The sequence below is a fragment of the Phascolarctos cinereus genome, unplaced genomic scaffold, assembly GCF_003287225.1.
Source record: "Phascolarctos cinereus isolate Bilbo 61053 unplaced genomic scaffold, phaCin_HiC Scaffold_2;HRSCAF=192, whole genome shotgun sequence".
In the NCBI taxonomy this organism is placed as follows: Eukaryota; Metazoa; Chordata; class Mammalia; order Diprotodontia; family Phascolarctidae; genus Phascolarctos; species Phascolarctos cinereus.
The window spans coordinates 354,964,000-354,982,047 of record NW_027555625.1 but is presented as its reverse complement, the minus strand read 5'-3'; the positions used below and the strand labels follow the sequence as shown (position 1 = coordinate 354,982,047).

The window sequence follows — 18,048 nt, the reverse complement described above, 5'->3', positions numbered from 1 at the left end:
TGTAAAATACTTTGTAAACCTTAAAGCATTATTATATAAATGTGAGTTTAAGTCAACAGGCATTTATTAAGCACCAAATAATAACAGCTACCATTTATATAGCTCTTGAGGTATGCGAAGCACTTTACAAATATTATCTCAATTTATCCTCACAACACTCATAGGAGGTAGGTGCTATTATTATGCCCATTTTACAGATGAGGAAACTGAAGCAAGTAGAGGTTAAGTGATTCATCCAGGATCACACAGTGATTCTGAGGTTGCACTTGTGGCGTACACTATTACTGAATAACCATTCATTAGCTCTCAAAGCTAAAAATTAAATATTCTCTAAGCTTAGAAGTGGACTAACAAAATTCTGCTCAAGACCACTCCTAATGGGAGAACCTGAGTTCACTTAGACACTTACTAGATACGTGACCCTGGGCAAGTCATTTGACCCCAATTGCCTCCCCCAACCTCTTCCCCCTCAAAAAAAGATCATTCCTGATGAACCTCTTTTGATAGTATGAGACCCAAAATATTCAGCATGTAAGTGGGATCTTCAAGTAATAAGAAGACAATCATTCCAGGTTCATAAGCTGGACTGACACTCACTTCTTAATAACCAAAATGACTTAATTTGAAAGCTATAGAGCTAATTGGGTCCATAAGCATTTGGTGACAGACAACAATAATAACCTGATAAACTACCCTTTTGAGAAAGACAAGGGTATAGCAATATACTGACAATCTCATGCAAACTTTGATACCTTAAATCTCTAGAAGGTATTAATTTTCAACATTTTACCTGGAGTTCCCCTCCCCCTCCCCCCCAAAAAAGACAGCTAGGTGACCCAGTGGATAGAGTGCAAGGCCTGAAGTCAGGAAGACTCATCTTCCTGAGTTCAAATCTGGCCTCACACACCTACTCAGGTGTGTGACCCTTGGCAAGTCATTTAACTCTGTTTGCCTCAGTTTCTCATCTGTAAAATAAGTTGGAGAAGGAAATGGCTAAACCACTCTAGTATCTTTGCCAAGAAAACCCCAAATGGGTTATGGAGAGTTGGGATGCAACTGAACAAGCAGGGGCAGCTAGGTGGTCCAGTGGATAGAATGGTGGACCTAGAGTTGGAAGACTCACCAAAAAAATTATCCAAATGAGCCAAAATGAACTCTTAATTCACTTAAGGTATTTTTTTTTCCTCCTAAAATCAGGAGAGCAAATGAGATTTATACCCAATTCTCTTTATTTGTGTTAATGTTTGGTACATGCAAGATTAGGACTCTGAGCTTAAAGAGTAACAGAGGAATAACCTTGTTCCCATCCCTCCAACATCCACAAGGGCAATGTTCTCCCTTCCATCAGAACTGTTCGAAGGCTAAAATATGATAACATATGTAAAGGAGCTTTGTGAGTCTTAAAATGTTACATACATGTTAGTTATTATTATTATTACAGGTAAGCCTATGATCAGAGGTAACTATGATGAACACACGTGAAAGCTGCCTTCAATGAACACAGGCAAAGCTTTTCGCAATTCCTTTCCATGCTTACCAATCTGTCATGTTCACAGTTATACTGAAACACTGTGGTTGTGAGTCTTAATAAAGTCACAGAGCATGGAGGAGGGAAGGGGGGAAAGCTGTGATGGCTCTTATTTCCTAGATTCCTAACTTCTTATTCTCTTATCTCAGATAACATCTACTTACGGGACTCCTGTGGAAATCAAACAAGGTAGTGCACATAAAATGCCTACCAAGCTTTACAGTATCATACAAATTGAAGGTTTTTTTTTTAAATTATTATTGTTATTAACAAAAATAACTTCCAGATCACCACCTAAAGAATACGGACGCCTAGACTGGTTATGTAGCCACATGAGCCTAGTCTACTGTCACCCTTGCCTTGGCCCTACTTACACATTATGTAGAACAGTTACCATAGTTACTGAATAGTAACCGCTTTGACATTTCAAAAAAAATCCACAATTTTGTCTGTGTTGGTCCTATCTCCACAGATGAAGATCTCAAACCCTCCATGCCCGAGACTTTTTTTTCTAAGCTTCTATAACCAAAACAACTCATCACTTAGTGATGAACTTTTTGGTGAGGAACTTCTTCAAAAAGCCAGTCTGGTCTCTCTGCAATAAGGCAGTCCTTTTATATTTGCCTAACTGACTGGCTATCCTATGAGCCACAGTGGCCATCCCAAACATTGTTATCCTTCCTCAAGCCTCTCATGGCCCTCCTATCTCCACCCTTTGCCTCATTACTTCACTGAAAAAGACTGAGGCCATTTGCCAAGAGCTGCCTCTTCTCTGCTCTTCATTTCACATTTCACAAGTGTGTTCCCCCACTATCTCCTCCTTGTCCCACACAAAGAGCTGGCCCTTCTTTTTACCAAGACAAACCCTTCTAAAAGCACCCATAATCACATTCCATCACATCTTCTCCAGTAGCCCATCTCCTCTGTAATTCCAACTCTCTCCTCCAACATAGCCTGGTACAGGCCATTATTGTCTCACACTTGGACTATTACAATAGCCAAGTGGTTTGTCTCCCTACCACATGTATCTCTCCACTCCAGTCCATCCACCAAAAAACTGTCAAACTGATCCTGTCACCACCCCCCTTTAATAAAATCCAGTGGCTCCCTAGTACTTTCAGGATCAAATATAAAATGCTCTGTCTTTTAAAACTCTACATAACTTGGTCTCTTCCTACCTTTCCAGTCTTCTTAATATTTTATTCATCTCCACACATTCTGTGATCAATGATCCTGGCCTCCTTCCTTTTTCTTGAACACAACACACCATCTCACGATTCCATGCATTTTTAGTAGGTGTCTCCAAAGCCTAGAATCCTTTCCCTCCTCATCATCCCAACCTGGCTTTCCTGACTTTCTTCAAGTCTCAGCTAAAATCTTACCTTCTGCAAGAAGCCTTTCCCATTCCCCCTGTGATTATCTATTCTTTCCCTCTCTGATTATATCCAATTACTTACACACACACACACACACACACACACACACACAATTTTGTTTATACATAGCTGTTTGTATATTGTCTTCTCCATTAGATTGTGAGCTCCTTGAGAAAAGGTACAGTTTTTGCCTTTCTTTGTATCCCCAGCATTTAGCACAGCATCTGGAACACTGCAAACACTTAATAAATTTGACTTTCTCACAAATATTCAGTCTCTCCCAATCTAGTGGATGCTTCCATACTACCCACAAGATAATCATGTCTCTTCATCCCTCCATTCTCACTCAATCTGACCATCCCTGATTGCAAACTCCTTGAGAAATCTGTCTACAACCAGTATATCCACTTCCTCCTCTATCACTCTCTTAACTTTATGCAGTCACGCTTTATACGCTGACAAGTGCTCTCTCCAATGTGCTGAAAACTTTTCTCTAAGTTTTCAGGATATTGCTTCTTTTCTGATTCTCCTCCTACTTGCCTAACTATTCTTCCTCACACTCCTTTGCTGGGTCTTCTTCCAAGTCACAGCTAATTACAGATGTTCCCCACAGCTCCATTCTGGTCCTTCTTCTCTTTATCTCTATACCATTTTATTTGATGTTTGATCTCATCATTTCCCATGGATTCAATTACCATCTCTTTGCCAATGACATTCAGATCTACGTAGCCAGCCCTAACATCTCTCCTGACTTCCAGTTTCACATCAACAACTGCCTACTGGACAGCTGAAACAGGATGTCCTGTGGTCATCTCAAACTCAACATGTACAAAATTAAACAATTATCTTTCAGCCCCAAACCCCATACCCTCTTTTCTTAACATTCCTATTTCTGTGAAAGGCACCACCATCTTCCTTCATCTTCAGGCCCCCAACCTCAGCGTCATCCTCATCCTCAGCTGAAATGACCCCACACATCCAATCTGTTTCTAACCCTTATGTCTCTACTTTCACAATATCATTCTTATATATCTCATTCTCTATATTCTCACAAAGCTGCCACTCCAGTGCAGGCCTTGATCACCTCTAACTCTGACTACTGCAATAAAGATGAAGGGAATAAGCACCTACTCTGTGCTAGGCACTATGCTCTACACTTTACAAATGTTATTTTACTTGATCCTTAAAACAACCCTGCAAAGAGGGTGTTACTACTATCTCCAATTTACAGGAGTAGAAACTGAAGCAGACAGAGGTTAAGTGACCTGCTCATTGTCACACAACTAGTACCTGTGGCTAGATTTGAACTCAGATCTTCCTGGCTCTAGGCCCATTGCTCTAACCCCACTGAGCCACCTAACTGCCTCTAACAGCCCACTGGTTCATTGGTCTCCTTGCCTCAAGGCTTTCCCAATCAAATCCGACCTTTCCATTAAGTTACCAACATGATCTTCCTAAAGTACAGAGCTATTGTCACCTCCATACTCAATAAACTGTGGTGACTCCCCACTAAATGCCCTGACTTTTAGGTTCTTCGTAGCCTAGCCCCCTTCTACCTTTCTACTCTTACATGTTCCTCATCTCCACATACTCTACAATCCAGCTACACTGGCTTTCTTGCTGCTTCTCTCACATGTCCTTTCACCCCCCAACTTAGGGCCTTTTCTCTGGTGTCTCCCATGCCTTGTACATTTTCCCACCTTACTTCCAATTCAGCTCAGACCCCACCTTCTGGGCCTTTCTTCGTCCCCCAGACTGCCAATATTTTCCCTCTGAAATTACTTTCCATTTATATTTTAGATATGCATTTGTACTCCCGTGGTTATCTCCCCCATAAGAATGTCGGCTCCTTGAGGCTTGTACTAAGTCTGTAAATGCACCTTAACTGACGACTTGCTTATTGATAGCCGGACTGCCACTTGCTCACTGTGTGCCTTCAACCAAATCACTTCACCTTCGAAGAGCTTGGATTAAGTGACCCCTAAGGTGACAGGATGAAATTCCAGCTCTTTGTTGGTTGCTGATAACATCCATCATCAGCATAGGACCACATAGCTCTAGTGTCAGAGGAAACTGTAGAGGTCCTGTAGTCCATGCCTCCATTCTACAGATGAGAAACAAAGGTCCAGGGAGATTCACTTGCCCATGGTCACACAAGTACTAAATAGCAGACTAGAATTTGACCTAAAGTACTCTGTGCCAAACTCAACCCTCTTTCCCCTGCACCCTTCTGCCTCCAAGTCTAGAATCCTACAAAACAAAAATATATGTAAACATCTACACATTGAGTTAGATTTGTCTGAAAGCTCTTAGCAAATGTAAAAGAATACTTCCTAAGGCACAAGTCTACTAAATAGTCTTTGACAGCTTCCTACTGCTCCAAAGACAAAATAAAAGTTTCCCCAACCTGGTGCCTAAGGCCCTCCACAATAAGGTTTCAGGTTACCTTTCCAGCTTTATTTAATATTTTCCTCCCTTCGTGCACTCTATGTTACAGTCAACAGGACCATTACTCTAATAAAAGACACTAGCTCCTTCCTCCATGCATTCTCACAGATTATCTGTCTCACACCACTGAAATGTGCCTCTTCCTCATCTCCACCTCTCAGAATCCTTATCTCCATTCAATGTCTGGTCTTTCATGATTCTGTGTTATTAGTACCCCTCCTCAAATTACTTCATATTTATTTCTCTATTTACAAAATACATATGCCAATACAATGTGAAGAGATCTAAAGAAAGGTCCCCCAAACATGTTGGGTGGATCCCTGGTACATTTACTAGAGGATACCATCAGGAGGTACATAGGATAAAGAGGTGTGGGTAAGGTTCCAGTCTACACAGTTGGAGGGAGAAGTACCCATTGCAATGATTTAACAGATCTCATGAATTCTACTCTAGCTATCTTTGTATCCTGAGGGCCCTCCACACAGGTACAGGGTGCTCAATAAATGTTGGCTGAACAGTTGAACTTTTTTCTGGCCTGTGATTTCACTGGTAGAGGGAATTCTCTGGTGAGGAAACTCCTTCTATGAGCGCAGGTTGGCACCTTTCTCTTAGAAAGTTGCCTAGAGAGGGTCAGCAAACTGCAGCTGGCTCCTGTTTTAATATGGCCTACGAACCAAGAAAAGTTTTTATATCATTAAATAGTTGGGGAGACAGTGATCTTTTAAAAGAATAACATTTCATGACATGAAAATTATATGAAATTCACAAAGAATTCACAGACAATATGTAAATGATAGGCATTTACATATTGTCTGAATTCTCTGGGGCTAACCACAGCAGAAGTGAGATTGTACATGGCACTCTCATCTCTTCATACTGCTGTTCTTCATCACACTACAAACTGCAGTGATAGTCATAATATTTGTTTTTATTACCAGGGCATACCTATAATATCAAAACAAGAAAAATGGACTTTGAATGTTGCACTGCACAATGGAGTGTGGATTATCCTGTTATTGAATTATATGGCAAAGCATTATGTTTATTATGCAATGACACTATAGCTATGCTAAAAGAATACAATATATGCTGACATTACCAGATCAAGCACTCATCATGACATTACCAACTCACGGAAATGCAGTCATCAGAAAAAGAAAATTTTAAATGGAATATCTCATCACAGCAGAATTTCTTGACAAAGAGAAAAGAAAATGAGGCTACAACCACAGTTTCTGAGTAGAACATTTGTTAGCCATGCAAGGAAAGCTTACTGATTTGGTGAATTACATTGTGTTTGACTGCAGCAACTGTAGAAATATGTCCAAAGAAAATAAACTTATTTAGGACTAATAGCTTTTAGCTATTACAAATCAGCATTAATAGACAAACATTCATAATCAATTTTAATGATAGGGAATACTAACTTTGAACCTCGATTAAGGTGAATGTTATCCTTTGTTCCCCCTCAAAAAATCATTTTTCTCGTTAGCAGACCTGCATTTCACAAAATTTTACTCAATTACTATGTTTTTAATTTCATCAATAAAAAATTTGTGGGTATTTGTTTTCCTCTTATCCTATAAAGTACCTACATAATATCCTGGATTTTGCCTTCTGGGCCACAAAAATCTAAATATTTATACTGCCTGGCCCTTTACAGAAAAGTCTGCCAATCCCAGGCCTACAGCAATGTGAAGTTTAGTGAGTTGCCCAAAGTCACACAGCCAGGATGTGTCAAAGCAGGACTTGAACCCAGGCTGTTCTGGCTTAGAGGCTAGCTTTTTATCCTCTAGCCATGCTGCTGCTCATGAGAGCAGTATGCTACTTTAAGGTCTGTAAAATGCTTTACATCTGTTATCTCACTGATCGTCATTAAACGGTTTAACTAAAATAAATAAAAGGTACATTCAAACACTAACACTATACAACACTATTTTCAAATTTGAAGGTTTTACATGTTTTCTGTGATGTCTCACATCTCGAAACTGCATGGTTCTGGTGGGGACTCATTCAGATTTAACTTGTCCACTGTAATGATATTTTCTTTTGGTTTTTTTTGTTTTTTTTGCTAGGCAATGAGGTTAAGTGATTCACCTAGGGTCACACAGCTAGTAAGTGTCAAGTGTCTGAAGCCGGTTTGAACTCAGGTCCTCCTGACTCCAGGCCGGTGCTCTATCCAATGATATTTTCTTTTAATTTTATTGTTTTTTTGTTTTTGCTAGGCAATGGGGTTAAAAATGACCTGCCCAGGGTCACACAGTGTCAAGTGTCTGGTCTGAGACCAGATTTGAACTCAGGTCCTCCTGACTCCAGGGCCAGTGCTCTCTCCACTGAGCCACCTAGCTGCCCTGATATTTTCTTTTAATGATGAGAAGGCAGATTTCAGAAAAACCTGGAAAGACTTACATGAACTGATGCTGAGTGAAGTGAGCTGAACCAGGAGAATATTGTACAAAGTAAAAGCAACACTGTGTGATAACAGACAGCTCTCCTTAGCAATACAATGATCTAAGACAATTCCAAAAGTCTCATGATGGAAAATGCTATCCACATCCAGAGAAAGAACTACAGAGTCTGAATGCAGATCAAAACATACTATTTTCTCTTTTTTAATTTCTCATAGTCTTTCTTTTCTCTTTTGTTCTGATTCTTCTTTCACAATATAACTAATATGGAAATATATTTAATATTATTGTAGATATATAGCCTATATCAGATTGCTTGCCATCTTGGGGAAGGAGATGAGGAGCAAGATAGGAAGAAACAAAACTGTAACTCAAAATCTTATAAAAGTGAATGCTGAAAACTATCTTTACATGTAACTGAAAAAAATAAAATATTAAGTGGGAAAAAATGATACTTTCTTTTAAGAAACCTCATAGGACTCAGGGTCTCAATATAAAAGTTTAAGTCACTGCTATGTAGGAAAAAAATATCATATACACTCCACTCCATGAAAAATATAAAAGGCAAACTAAAAAAAAATTATTTTTTAAATGTCTCCATAGTTTCACTAAGCTCCTTTCTATCCTTTTTCTAATCTGCTTCCCAATTCCTAATGTTTTTTTCTACCTATGATATTTATGACTAAAAAAAAAATTTCTGAACTCAAAAGGTTTTTTTTTCTTCTGAACTTCATGGTAGCATGATATAGAGGAAAAAAATCACTAACCCAGGTTCTAATCTTAGTTCAAGATTCCCTAAAAAACGGCCCAGATTCTAATCCTGTCTACACCACTATCTGCATGACCATGGGCAAATTATAACTTCTCAGTTTCTTCTTCTGTCAAGTAAAGGGGATCAGACCAGATGATCCCTAAAGATCCATTCAACTCTTAATATTCCATGACTTTGTAAATTATGGCACTTTAACAGAAAATAGTTATCTCATTAATAAGAAAAAGTTGATATACTCCTTCCAACAAAACTTCCTTCACCATCTGAGGCAATCTTGGCTACATATGGTATTAAACCCAACATTTACTAACAGAACTGTTTAAATCAGCTTTCCTTACTACATATTCGTTTTATGTGAAAAGTAGGCAAAAATCTATAGAGTAGGCTAGTTCCATAAATACACATACATATATACACATACATACATGTGTATATATATGTGTGTGTGTGTGTGTGTACACATAGAGCTTTTTTCAAATAGTCAAACAATATAAACATCAGTATTTTTTATAATGAACAACAACTTCATTATGGTATTTCCTCATCTTGTCTGACCATAGCTAAGATATGTTTATACCTACAAAAAAGTTATTAATCTATCTGCTAGTCCATAAAGTTTATACTTAGCATTTTTTCCTAAAAAAAAAAAGCAGAAGGAATTAGTAAGGTTACTCTCAAATTAAAACAAATATCCTTAAAAATTCAGTATGAGAAAAACACATATGCATTCTACACAACCATTCCTACCTTTTTGCCAATTATTCTTTCCAATTTCTTCTTATGTTTAAGTCCAGTTTTTGAAAACCAAGACTTTTCTTTTGTTTTGCTAATGATTCTTTTTGTCACCATTTTTCAAAATATTTTCATGTGCAGTGCATTAAGCTAAAGTGGAAAGCAAAAGTGACAGTGCCTATAGTCTAAAATAAACGTATCTGTTCACTACAAAAAGGAAAATACTGAAATAGATGTCTGTCAGGCCAACTGGTATCTGAATTTAAGCACTAAGGACATGAGACATGATAAGATGTTCTAAGGAAACAAGCCAGACTACAGTTGTGACAGCAGAGTGATATGCTGGATAAAGTTTCACCTAATTAGGTAAGTTCCATGGAAGAGAAAGTTTGACATTAACATTGTTCAGTAACTATGTGCAACCAGGATTTAGGAATGAGAACCAAAAACCAAAAAATATGAAACATATTCTTTCATTTCCATATGAAACTCCTCTAAAAATGTTACTAACCTGCTTTGTAAAAGAATCCTAGAAAAATTTCCACTTAAAAGACATTTTAAGAAAAAGTTAAAAAAAAGACATTTTAAGCATAATAGTAATTGAGCTATTTAAAATACTTTTAAGGTTTGCAAAGCACTTTAATTATCTCATCTGAGAATCATGACAGCCCTATGTGGCAGGGACTACAAAGTATAATAATTTCCATTTTACACACAAAAAAAATGGGTTCAGAGAGTTCAAATGTCTTGCCCATGGTTAGGTTATATAAACAGTATATCAGTGGCAGAATTCAAATTTCTATCTTTTCTTACTCCACCTCTCTCCACTATACCATAATTGCCTCAGAAAATGAAGTTACCAACTCTCAAAATTAAAAATCTAAATGTCTTTCAATCCATCCTCACCCTATGTGCACTATTCACCTACAGACTTATATTTCTACCAAGTCTATATGGCTGAGTTACAGTTACAAGGTCATAGCTGCTGACAGACAGTTGGTTCTGGGGGATGCTTGCTGGTGCTTTATGAGAACAGAGTTCACAAAAACAATAAACACACACTTGTACTGCGTAAGTGTAATGGTAAATGTTTAACTTCTGAGTAGGTCAGAATAAAAACATGTAAATTTCATGAAATTTTTCAACAAAATAGCTACACACCAAAGTGTTCATTTGATTACTGTTTGAAAAAATAAGAAATAATCTTCTCAGCCTCATTTCTCAAACATATAGAGAACTAAGTCAAATTTATAAAAATAAGAGCCATTCCCCAATTGATACATGATGTCTCAATACAGATCATAAATCTCAGGAAAAGAAAGCCATTTTTGTGTTATGATTCTAATGAAATGTACATTTTGACTAAATTACTAGGTGTTCAGAATCACAGAATCTCAAACTTAGAAGGGACTTCTGAAGCCATCTAGCCCAACCCATTCATACTCAACCAATTATCACCTAAGTCTTTTCTTTGAAGACCTCCAAATGAGAGGGAATGTACTCTTTCCAAAGGCAGTCCATTCCACTTTGGAATAGCCCCATTAGGAAGTTTTTTGACTTATTTCAAGTCTAAATTTATCTCTTTGCAATTTTCACCCATGAAAGTACATTGCACAGCTTAAATTATCATATAAACATGAATGCTAATGAGTTTCTGCATATATCAAAATACATTCAGTAAAAATTAGCTCCTACAAAGACAAATAATCCAAATAATCAATCCATGACCTCAACGATTCACATCAAAATGCATTCAGATTTTCTTATCCTATGACATTTCTTGTTCATATACTACCACAAGCACCGACAAAAGACCTCCCTCATATGCTGGAAGAAGATGACTTTTAGATTTGGGGATTTTAAAACCTTCCAGAGGTGCTACTGCAGCATTCAGGCTGTCAGCTTGTGATCCTTCATTCTCATTACATGACTGGCCCTCTACCTTTTCCAATCTCACACTATGTCATTTTTGACAGGTAGATGTTATTGCTCACCGTATGGATCTCTGCTGCCTTTTGAGTCACCCAAAAATTCTGATACTTCAGAGACTGCTGTGCTTCATGAATCACAGACATACTACTATGTTCCACCATAATGTATATATCATAACATAGTATATCATATCAGTAAATTATTGGCATTAAAGATATGGGTTTCTTTTTCTGGGAGCAGCTTGGGATCACTAAGAGAGCTGCATGTATTACCAAAAGCAATCCAGCTTGCTCTCTGATTAACTCATTCAAATACAGGTCCAGCTCATCACTTAGCTGCAAAGCCTACCCAAAATATATACATACACACATAGATATAGACATAGATACACACACACACAGATATATATATATATATATATGCATACCCACACTGACTGAAGCAAGAGATTGCTCATTCAACTACATATCACAAGTTAGACAAAAGGCATTTTTTATTTGGTTAGACAAATTTCAGTAGACTTCACAATGAAATCAGTATTAAATCATCTGAAAATAGAAAAGTTTGAAAAACCTTACTATCTACAGAGAGTTCTTCCATTTGGGGCTCAGGCTCATGTATTTAGACTAGAAGATAGATACTCTTGCCATCTAGTTCAATCATCTCATTTTACAAGTAAGGAAACTGAGGCCAAGAGATGAAGTGACTTGCCATGGGTCACAAAGGTAAAGTGGCAGATCCAGAATTCAAACTTGGTTCTCCTGGTTCCAGGATTCACTTCTCTCCCCACTGCACCAGGCTTCAGCAAACATCTTTGGCAAAGTAAATATGACCTTGTTTTATGTCTCACTTGATATCAATAATCACAGGATCATTGAACAAGTTTCTATGTGTGTCTACCAAGTAATCTTATATAATCCTAACACATGCATGGGATTAATCATCAAAGAAAAGCAAATTAAAACTTTACAACAAAATGGCCAAGTAGATTTTGGACAGAACTGGGGGAAATAGGCATATAAGCTCACCTCTGGTGAAGCTGTGAAACGATCCAACAACTATTCTGGAAGGCAATATGGAATTCTGCAATAAAAATTACAAAATTTTTCAAACTCTTTGACCCAGTGATCCTACTGGATTCATATTTATATCCCCAAAGAGACTGACAGGAAGAAAAGATCTTTCTGTATCAAAAAAATCTCTAGCACTATTTATATTAGCAAAAAGTTGGAAACAAATTGTATCCAACAAATGGGGCAACAGCTGAATAAATTGTGGTACAGAATACCATGTGGAACAGAGAGACATACCAAGTAAATGGAGAGTAAAGAAAATACAACCAAGAGAATAATGCATATACCAACCACATCTAGTGAATGATGGCATTTAACAGCAGCAAATTAAATACAGTGGACTATATTGACAGAATCTTGTTTTAAAAAAAAACAACTAAAGCACACAGTTTTCATTCTATTTAAGTTATAGTGTACAGTTACAGGAATTATCAGCCATAGTACTATACTATTTTGCTTAACCATTTGGGGGAAATATAATGGTGATTTTGGGGCAGCTGGTTGGCACAGTGGATAGAGTGACAAGCCTGGAGTCAGGAAGACTCGTCTTCCCGAGTTCAAATTTGACCTCAGACAATCACTCTGGGCAAGTCACTTAAACCTGTTTGCCTTAGTTCCTCACCTATAAAATGAGCTGGAGAAGGAAACGGCAAACCATTCTAGTATCTTTGCTAAGAAAACCCTACATGGGGTCACAAAGAGTTGACACAACTGAAATGACTGAAAAACAACAAACGGTGATTTGTGATTTTGGTTTATATACTTATATAAAACAAAATCTGTAAATCAAACAAACATACATATGGGAGATACGTGAGAACCTTTAGGATGGCATTTTATTCTGAGTCAAATATTTTTGCAATCAAACAACCTATACAATGGATTCTATTTTATACAACTTTCAATCTTGTAATTCTGAAGATATAACTTGTTACTGAAAATCACGGCAAAAGAACTAGAAAAAGTTGTACACAGTAATAGCCAGGTTTGTGTGATGACTAACGTTGATAGACTTAGTTCTTCTCAGCAATGCAAGGATCTAAGACGTCTCCAAAGGCCTCATGATGGAAAATGCTATCCACAGCCAGAAGAAGAACTATGGAGTTTGAATGCAGATCAAAGCATACTATTTGCTACTTTTTCCTTCTGTTTTGTTTTGTTTCCTCTTTCTAGTGGTTCCTCCTATTGGTTCTAATTCTTCCTTATAACATCACTAACATGAAAATGTGTTTAATATGAATGTATACATAGAGCCTATATTAGATTGTGCGCTGTCTTGGGGAGGGTGGTGGGGAGGAAGGGGAAGAAAAATTTAAAACTCAAAAGCTTGTGGAAGTGATTGTTGATAAACCAAAATAAATGAATAAAAAAAGAAAAGAAAATCACCGCAAAAACCATCTACTGCATTCTCATGTGTTAATCAAATATACCTTCAACACAAATGTTGATCATTCATAAAGATTTTATAAAAATGAGAAAGTAGGAATATATCAATAGTTACTATTGTCCTTTCAATCATCTTTTTTTAATACCGTCCATAATTTTTAACTCTTCCATATTGTCCACTCTTACATATATCTTGAAAATAAATTCAGTACTTTCAAAACTCTATTGCCTCCAAAACAGATTATGAAAATTATTTCTAAAAATACTGACATAGCTGTTCTTTATCTTATTTTCAAGGTTTATTATTTATTTTAAGTTTTTTTAAAATTCTGAGCCTAAATTCTCCCCCTACCTCCTGTCCACCCCTCCCCAATCCACTGAGAAATGAAGCAATATGATATCAATTATACACGTGAAATCATGCCAACTGTAATTGACAGATCTTTTACATTTTTTTTTTGTCCACTTGCTGCCCTCCTGAACTCAATGAATGCCTTTAGAATTATCTGGCTTAGTCTGGTGTCATAGCAAGCCTTCAAGTGACTAAATTTTTTAAAAGCTACTGCTATTTATTATTTTATAAGGCAAGTTTTGCAAATGAGATTGTATTTTGAACTAGTGTTAAACTTAGTTATCAAGTCTCTCCTTATGACAAGGAAATCTATTGCTAGCTAAAACTAATTTGGAGTTCTTTAAGGTTTCGTCATTGTGCAGACCACCTTATCAGTTAAACTTCCATAGACAACCATGTTAGTCTGTATCAAGATCTCTTCTTTATTGATTTGCATTTTTCAGTACCAATATATCTATAATAGTTGCACACAGTATATCTTTTTTCTCATATTAAAACCTTCTTTAAAGATGAAAATCTTTCTCACATCATAAAACTTTCTTCTAATTTTCTGTTGATTTGACCTGCACACTTAGAAATCAATGGTCTAACTGCACAAATGACTGGTTACCAACAAGGGATCTTATTCATTTCTTAGCATTTCCTAGTCATTCGTGTCTTTTAAGACGTGGTCAGTTTAATTTTTTTAAATATATTTTTATAATGTATCTCCTCTTCTGCATTAGGTATTGGCATAAGAATCTTCAAGCTCTTTTTTTTTTAATGATCATCACGATTACCACAAGACAAACTGGTAGAGTACCCCATGAAATGATGTCCCACTGCATTTACATACACAATGAAACCAACTCCACTTGCTTTGCTTGCCTCCTTAACAAAGATCTGTGACAGCCATCCTATATTTACATCCTCCTTTTCTCTTCCAGTTTCTTTGACAAGGTACTGATCCAGCTCATGATTGTGGGACCAACATCTCACATTTACAGTAGAGCCTCAGAGCAATGTGCTCAGCACGCTTTGAGCACTGTTATCAACAATGGAAAAACAGAAAAGGCCACATAGGACCAAGAACGACTTTTAATCCTTTCTTTTCTTTTTCATGTATTGCCAAGGCCAAAGAATTCACCCTACTAGAAACAAACCTATCAGATAGTAAGCTCCATTTACATAGCCTTCAAGAACCCAGGCCACCTCCATTCCATGACGAAGCTAAAGAGTGGATCTTTTGTGGAGGAAAAATGTATAACATTTCCTAAACTCTACCACAAGTTACATGTCTTAATATGCTGGGAAATAAAATTCAGACTTCTTTTCAGTGTAGGAGAATTATACTACCACTCAGCCTTTCCTGAAAGGCTGGCAGCCCTGAACACTCCAATGTTTTATGTAGCATGTTTTGAATATATTTATGCTCCTATAAATGAGAAGCACAAAAAATTCTACATGCAAGAATTAAAATAAAACCCTAGCTATCAAGTATACAATGAAGGAATTAAACAAGGTGTTTAGCTCCCTCCCAAATATAACTACAATATGACCTTCAAAAAGCACAGCAGATTAAAATGAATGACTCGATGTAACAATGGAAAATAAGAGCTAAGCAGCACATCATTATTTTGTACCAAAATCAAATGAGGTTAATTATACTTTATTTTTTAACACAAATTACGCCTGTGAAAGCTGCACATTCTATAATCCTAAGACGGGATAAATAGCCATCAAATTGGTTTATGGAGGAATAAAAAAGGAAACCTGTATAATACTATAAAAGAAATTGAATATTTTAATATGTACTTATAATATACATATAAATAATATATAACATATTAAAGTTTGCTTACTAATTTTTAAAATGTATTTTACTTTCAATTTAAATAAAGGCTGCATATCTGCAAAGTTTCAAATATATTAGTATGAAAGGTCATTTACATTCTGTTCTTGTTTTCTTGAATTGAATTAATAATAGCTCTAAAACACTGAAAGCTTGGGAAATATATATATTTGCTTTGGCTTTAATATTCTACTCTTAGTAAACTGAAGAAATTAACTAAAATCAATAAAAATAATTTTAGACAAACAAAAAATGTGACAAAAAGAACTCAAATGCAAATTTTAAGTTAAAATCACCTGGCTAACCATTAAAAATAAAGTCATCATATACACCAAAATATTTATAGCAGCACTTTTTGTGCTAACGAAGAAATGGAAAAAAAAAAGTAGACACTCATCCACTGGGGAATGGCTAAATAAACTGTGGTACCATGAATGCAATGGAACATTATTGTGCTATAACAAATGATGTGTGGGATGAACACAAAGAAGCACGGAAAGATCTACATGAACTGATGCAGAGTGATATAAGCATAACTGAGAAAACAAAATACACAATGACTAGAACAATATAAACAGAAAGAACCACCACACACAAACTTATCCAAAGTGAATGTAGCAAAATTATAAAACACAAATATGACTTGAATGAAGAGAAATGAGAGAACACCCCCAACTCACACCTTTGTGGATGTGGGAGGTCCCAAAGGTATTACACATTGATACATTGGAAAACTCTGAAGGCACGTGCAATCAGTTGGGCTGAAAAACACTATGTTATATGGAATGGCTTTCTGGAAGGGAAAGAGATACTGGGGATAATTATGATGATGTAAAAAACAGAAGACATCAATAAAATTTTATTTAAAAAAAAAGTTACCTAACTAGAAAATACAACTCTAATATTACTTTTTTTTTTTTTAGGCAATCAGGGTAAAGTGACTTGCCCAGGGTCACACAACTAGTACTATCAACTGTTTGAGGTCACATCTGAACTCAGGTCCTCCTGACTCCAGGGTTGGTGCTCTATCACTGCACTATCCAGCTGCCCCCAACATTACTTTTTACTAGCACTGCAGATTAAGATGACTGACAATGTAACACTGGAAAATAAAGGCCAAGCTGAATATCCTTATTTTGCACCAAAATCCAATAGAACCAATTGCACTTTGGGGCACAATCTATGCCTGTGACTTACTTACATTCACAGACTGCCTTAAAACAACCAAAACCCAACAGGAGTCAGGCCAAAGATGGACCCATTAAACCCATTAAGTTTCCTACCTCCATCCCAAATCTTGAGGGAATGTTTTTCCACACCTAGAAGAACTTTAAAGACAGAATAAAGAAAGAGAAATAATCTTGTCCAAAAACCCTATTCCCCAGTGTTACAAATGAGAAAAGTTGAGGTTCAGAGGAAAGAAGAGTTTGTCCAAGAGAACACAACTATTTAAGTGACAGAGACTAGGCCCCAAGTCTGTCTACATTTTCTTTTCACTAACAATGAATTCAAATATTTATCAATATTAATTTTAAAATCCTTTGTGTATAACTCTTCAGATATTATGAGTTTCAAAAAGAAATATTTATAACAAATTCTATTTGTACTGTTTGCCTTATAGCAGAGCTCTTGAATCATAGTTTTTGGGTTGTTTCTTTTTTAAAAAATAAAAACTGCCATTCAGAGCTTCGGAGAGCAGATTAAATGTCCAGAGATCAAGAGCAAACAACAGAGTGCTTGCTCAAGCTGCAAAATGACTGAGAACCACTGGCTAATGTAGGGTAATGCCAGCCACATGGGCTCTACTACAGAGCAAAATCAGTCAGTCATTAATGAAAGCAGATTTTGAGGTCTTTAAAGAACGATTCCTCAAGCTCACAAAAATAAAATAAATCTACTGATCTGATTAGTTACATTTAAGCAAAACATTATTCAACATTTTATCAATAGCTATATAACCCCTCAGATTTGCCAATATTTCTAATATTAGCCTGACATAATTGTGTTACTCTATATTGTAGGATGGCAAAACTAGTAAAACTCAATAAAAGGGCCCTCTCCCATATCAGTTGATCGGTCTGACTCCCCAGCCAAGCTCCAAACCCAAAACAGAGGCAGTCAGTAAGGCAATAGAGTAACAACCAACTGTCTCCAAGTTTAGTAGTGGGACCTCAGTATTTCATTAAGACAACAACAAGTCTCTCAAAGGA

The 18,048-nt window shown here is 36.6% G+C and overlaps 1 protein-coding gene and 1 non-coding gene across 2 annotated transcripts in view; both read right to left on the bottom strand.

Annotated features, from left to right (window-relative positions):
- PPP1R13B (protein phosphatase 1 regulatory subunit 13B) overlaps positions 1-9,430 on the bottom strand; it is a 100,276-nt gene extending 90,846 nt beyond the window's left edge. The window contains 1 exon segment of the mRNA XM_020971147.2: positions 9,280-9,430. Within this exon segment, the coding sequence (XP_020826806.1) occupies positions 9,280-9,381 (102 nt within the window). The 5' untranslated portion in view covers positions 9,382-9,430.
- A 5,890-nt stretch (positions 9,431-15,320) lies between these two features.
- On the bottom strand, positions 15,321-15,456 carry LOC144456093 (small nucleolar RNA U109). The gene has a single exon (XR_013484996.1). It is a non-coding gene; the product is annotated as a small nucleolar RNA U109 (small nucleolar RNA).
- Between the last annotated feature and the right edge of the window lie 2,592 nt (positions 15,457-18,048).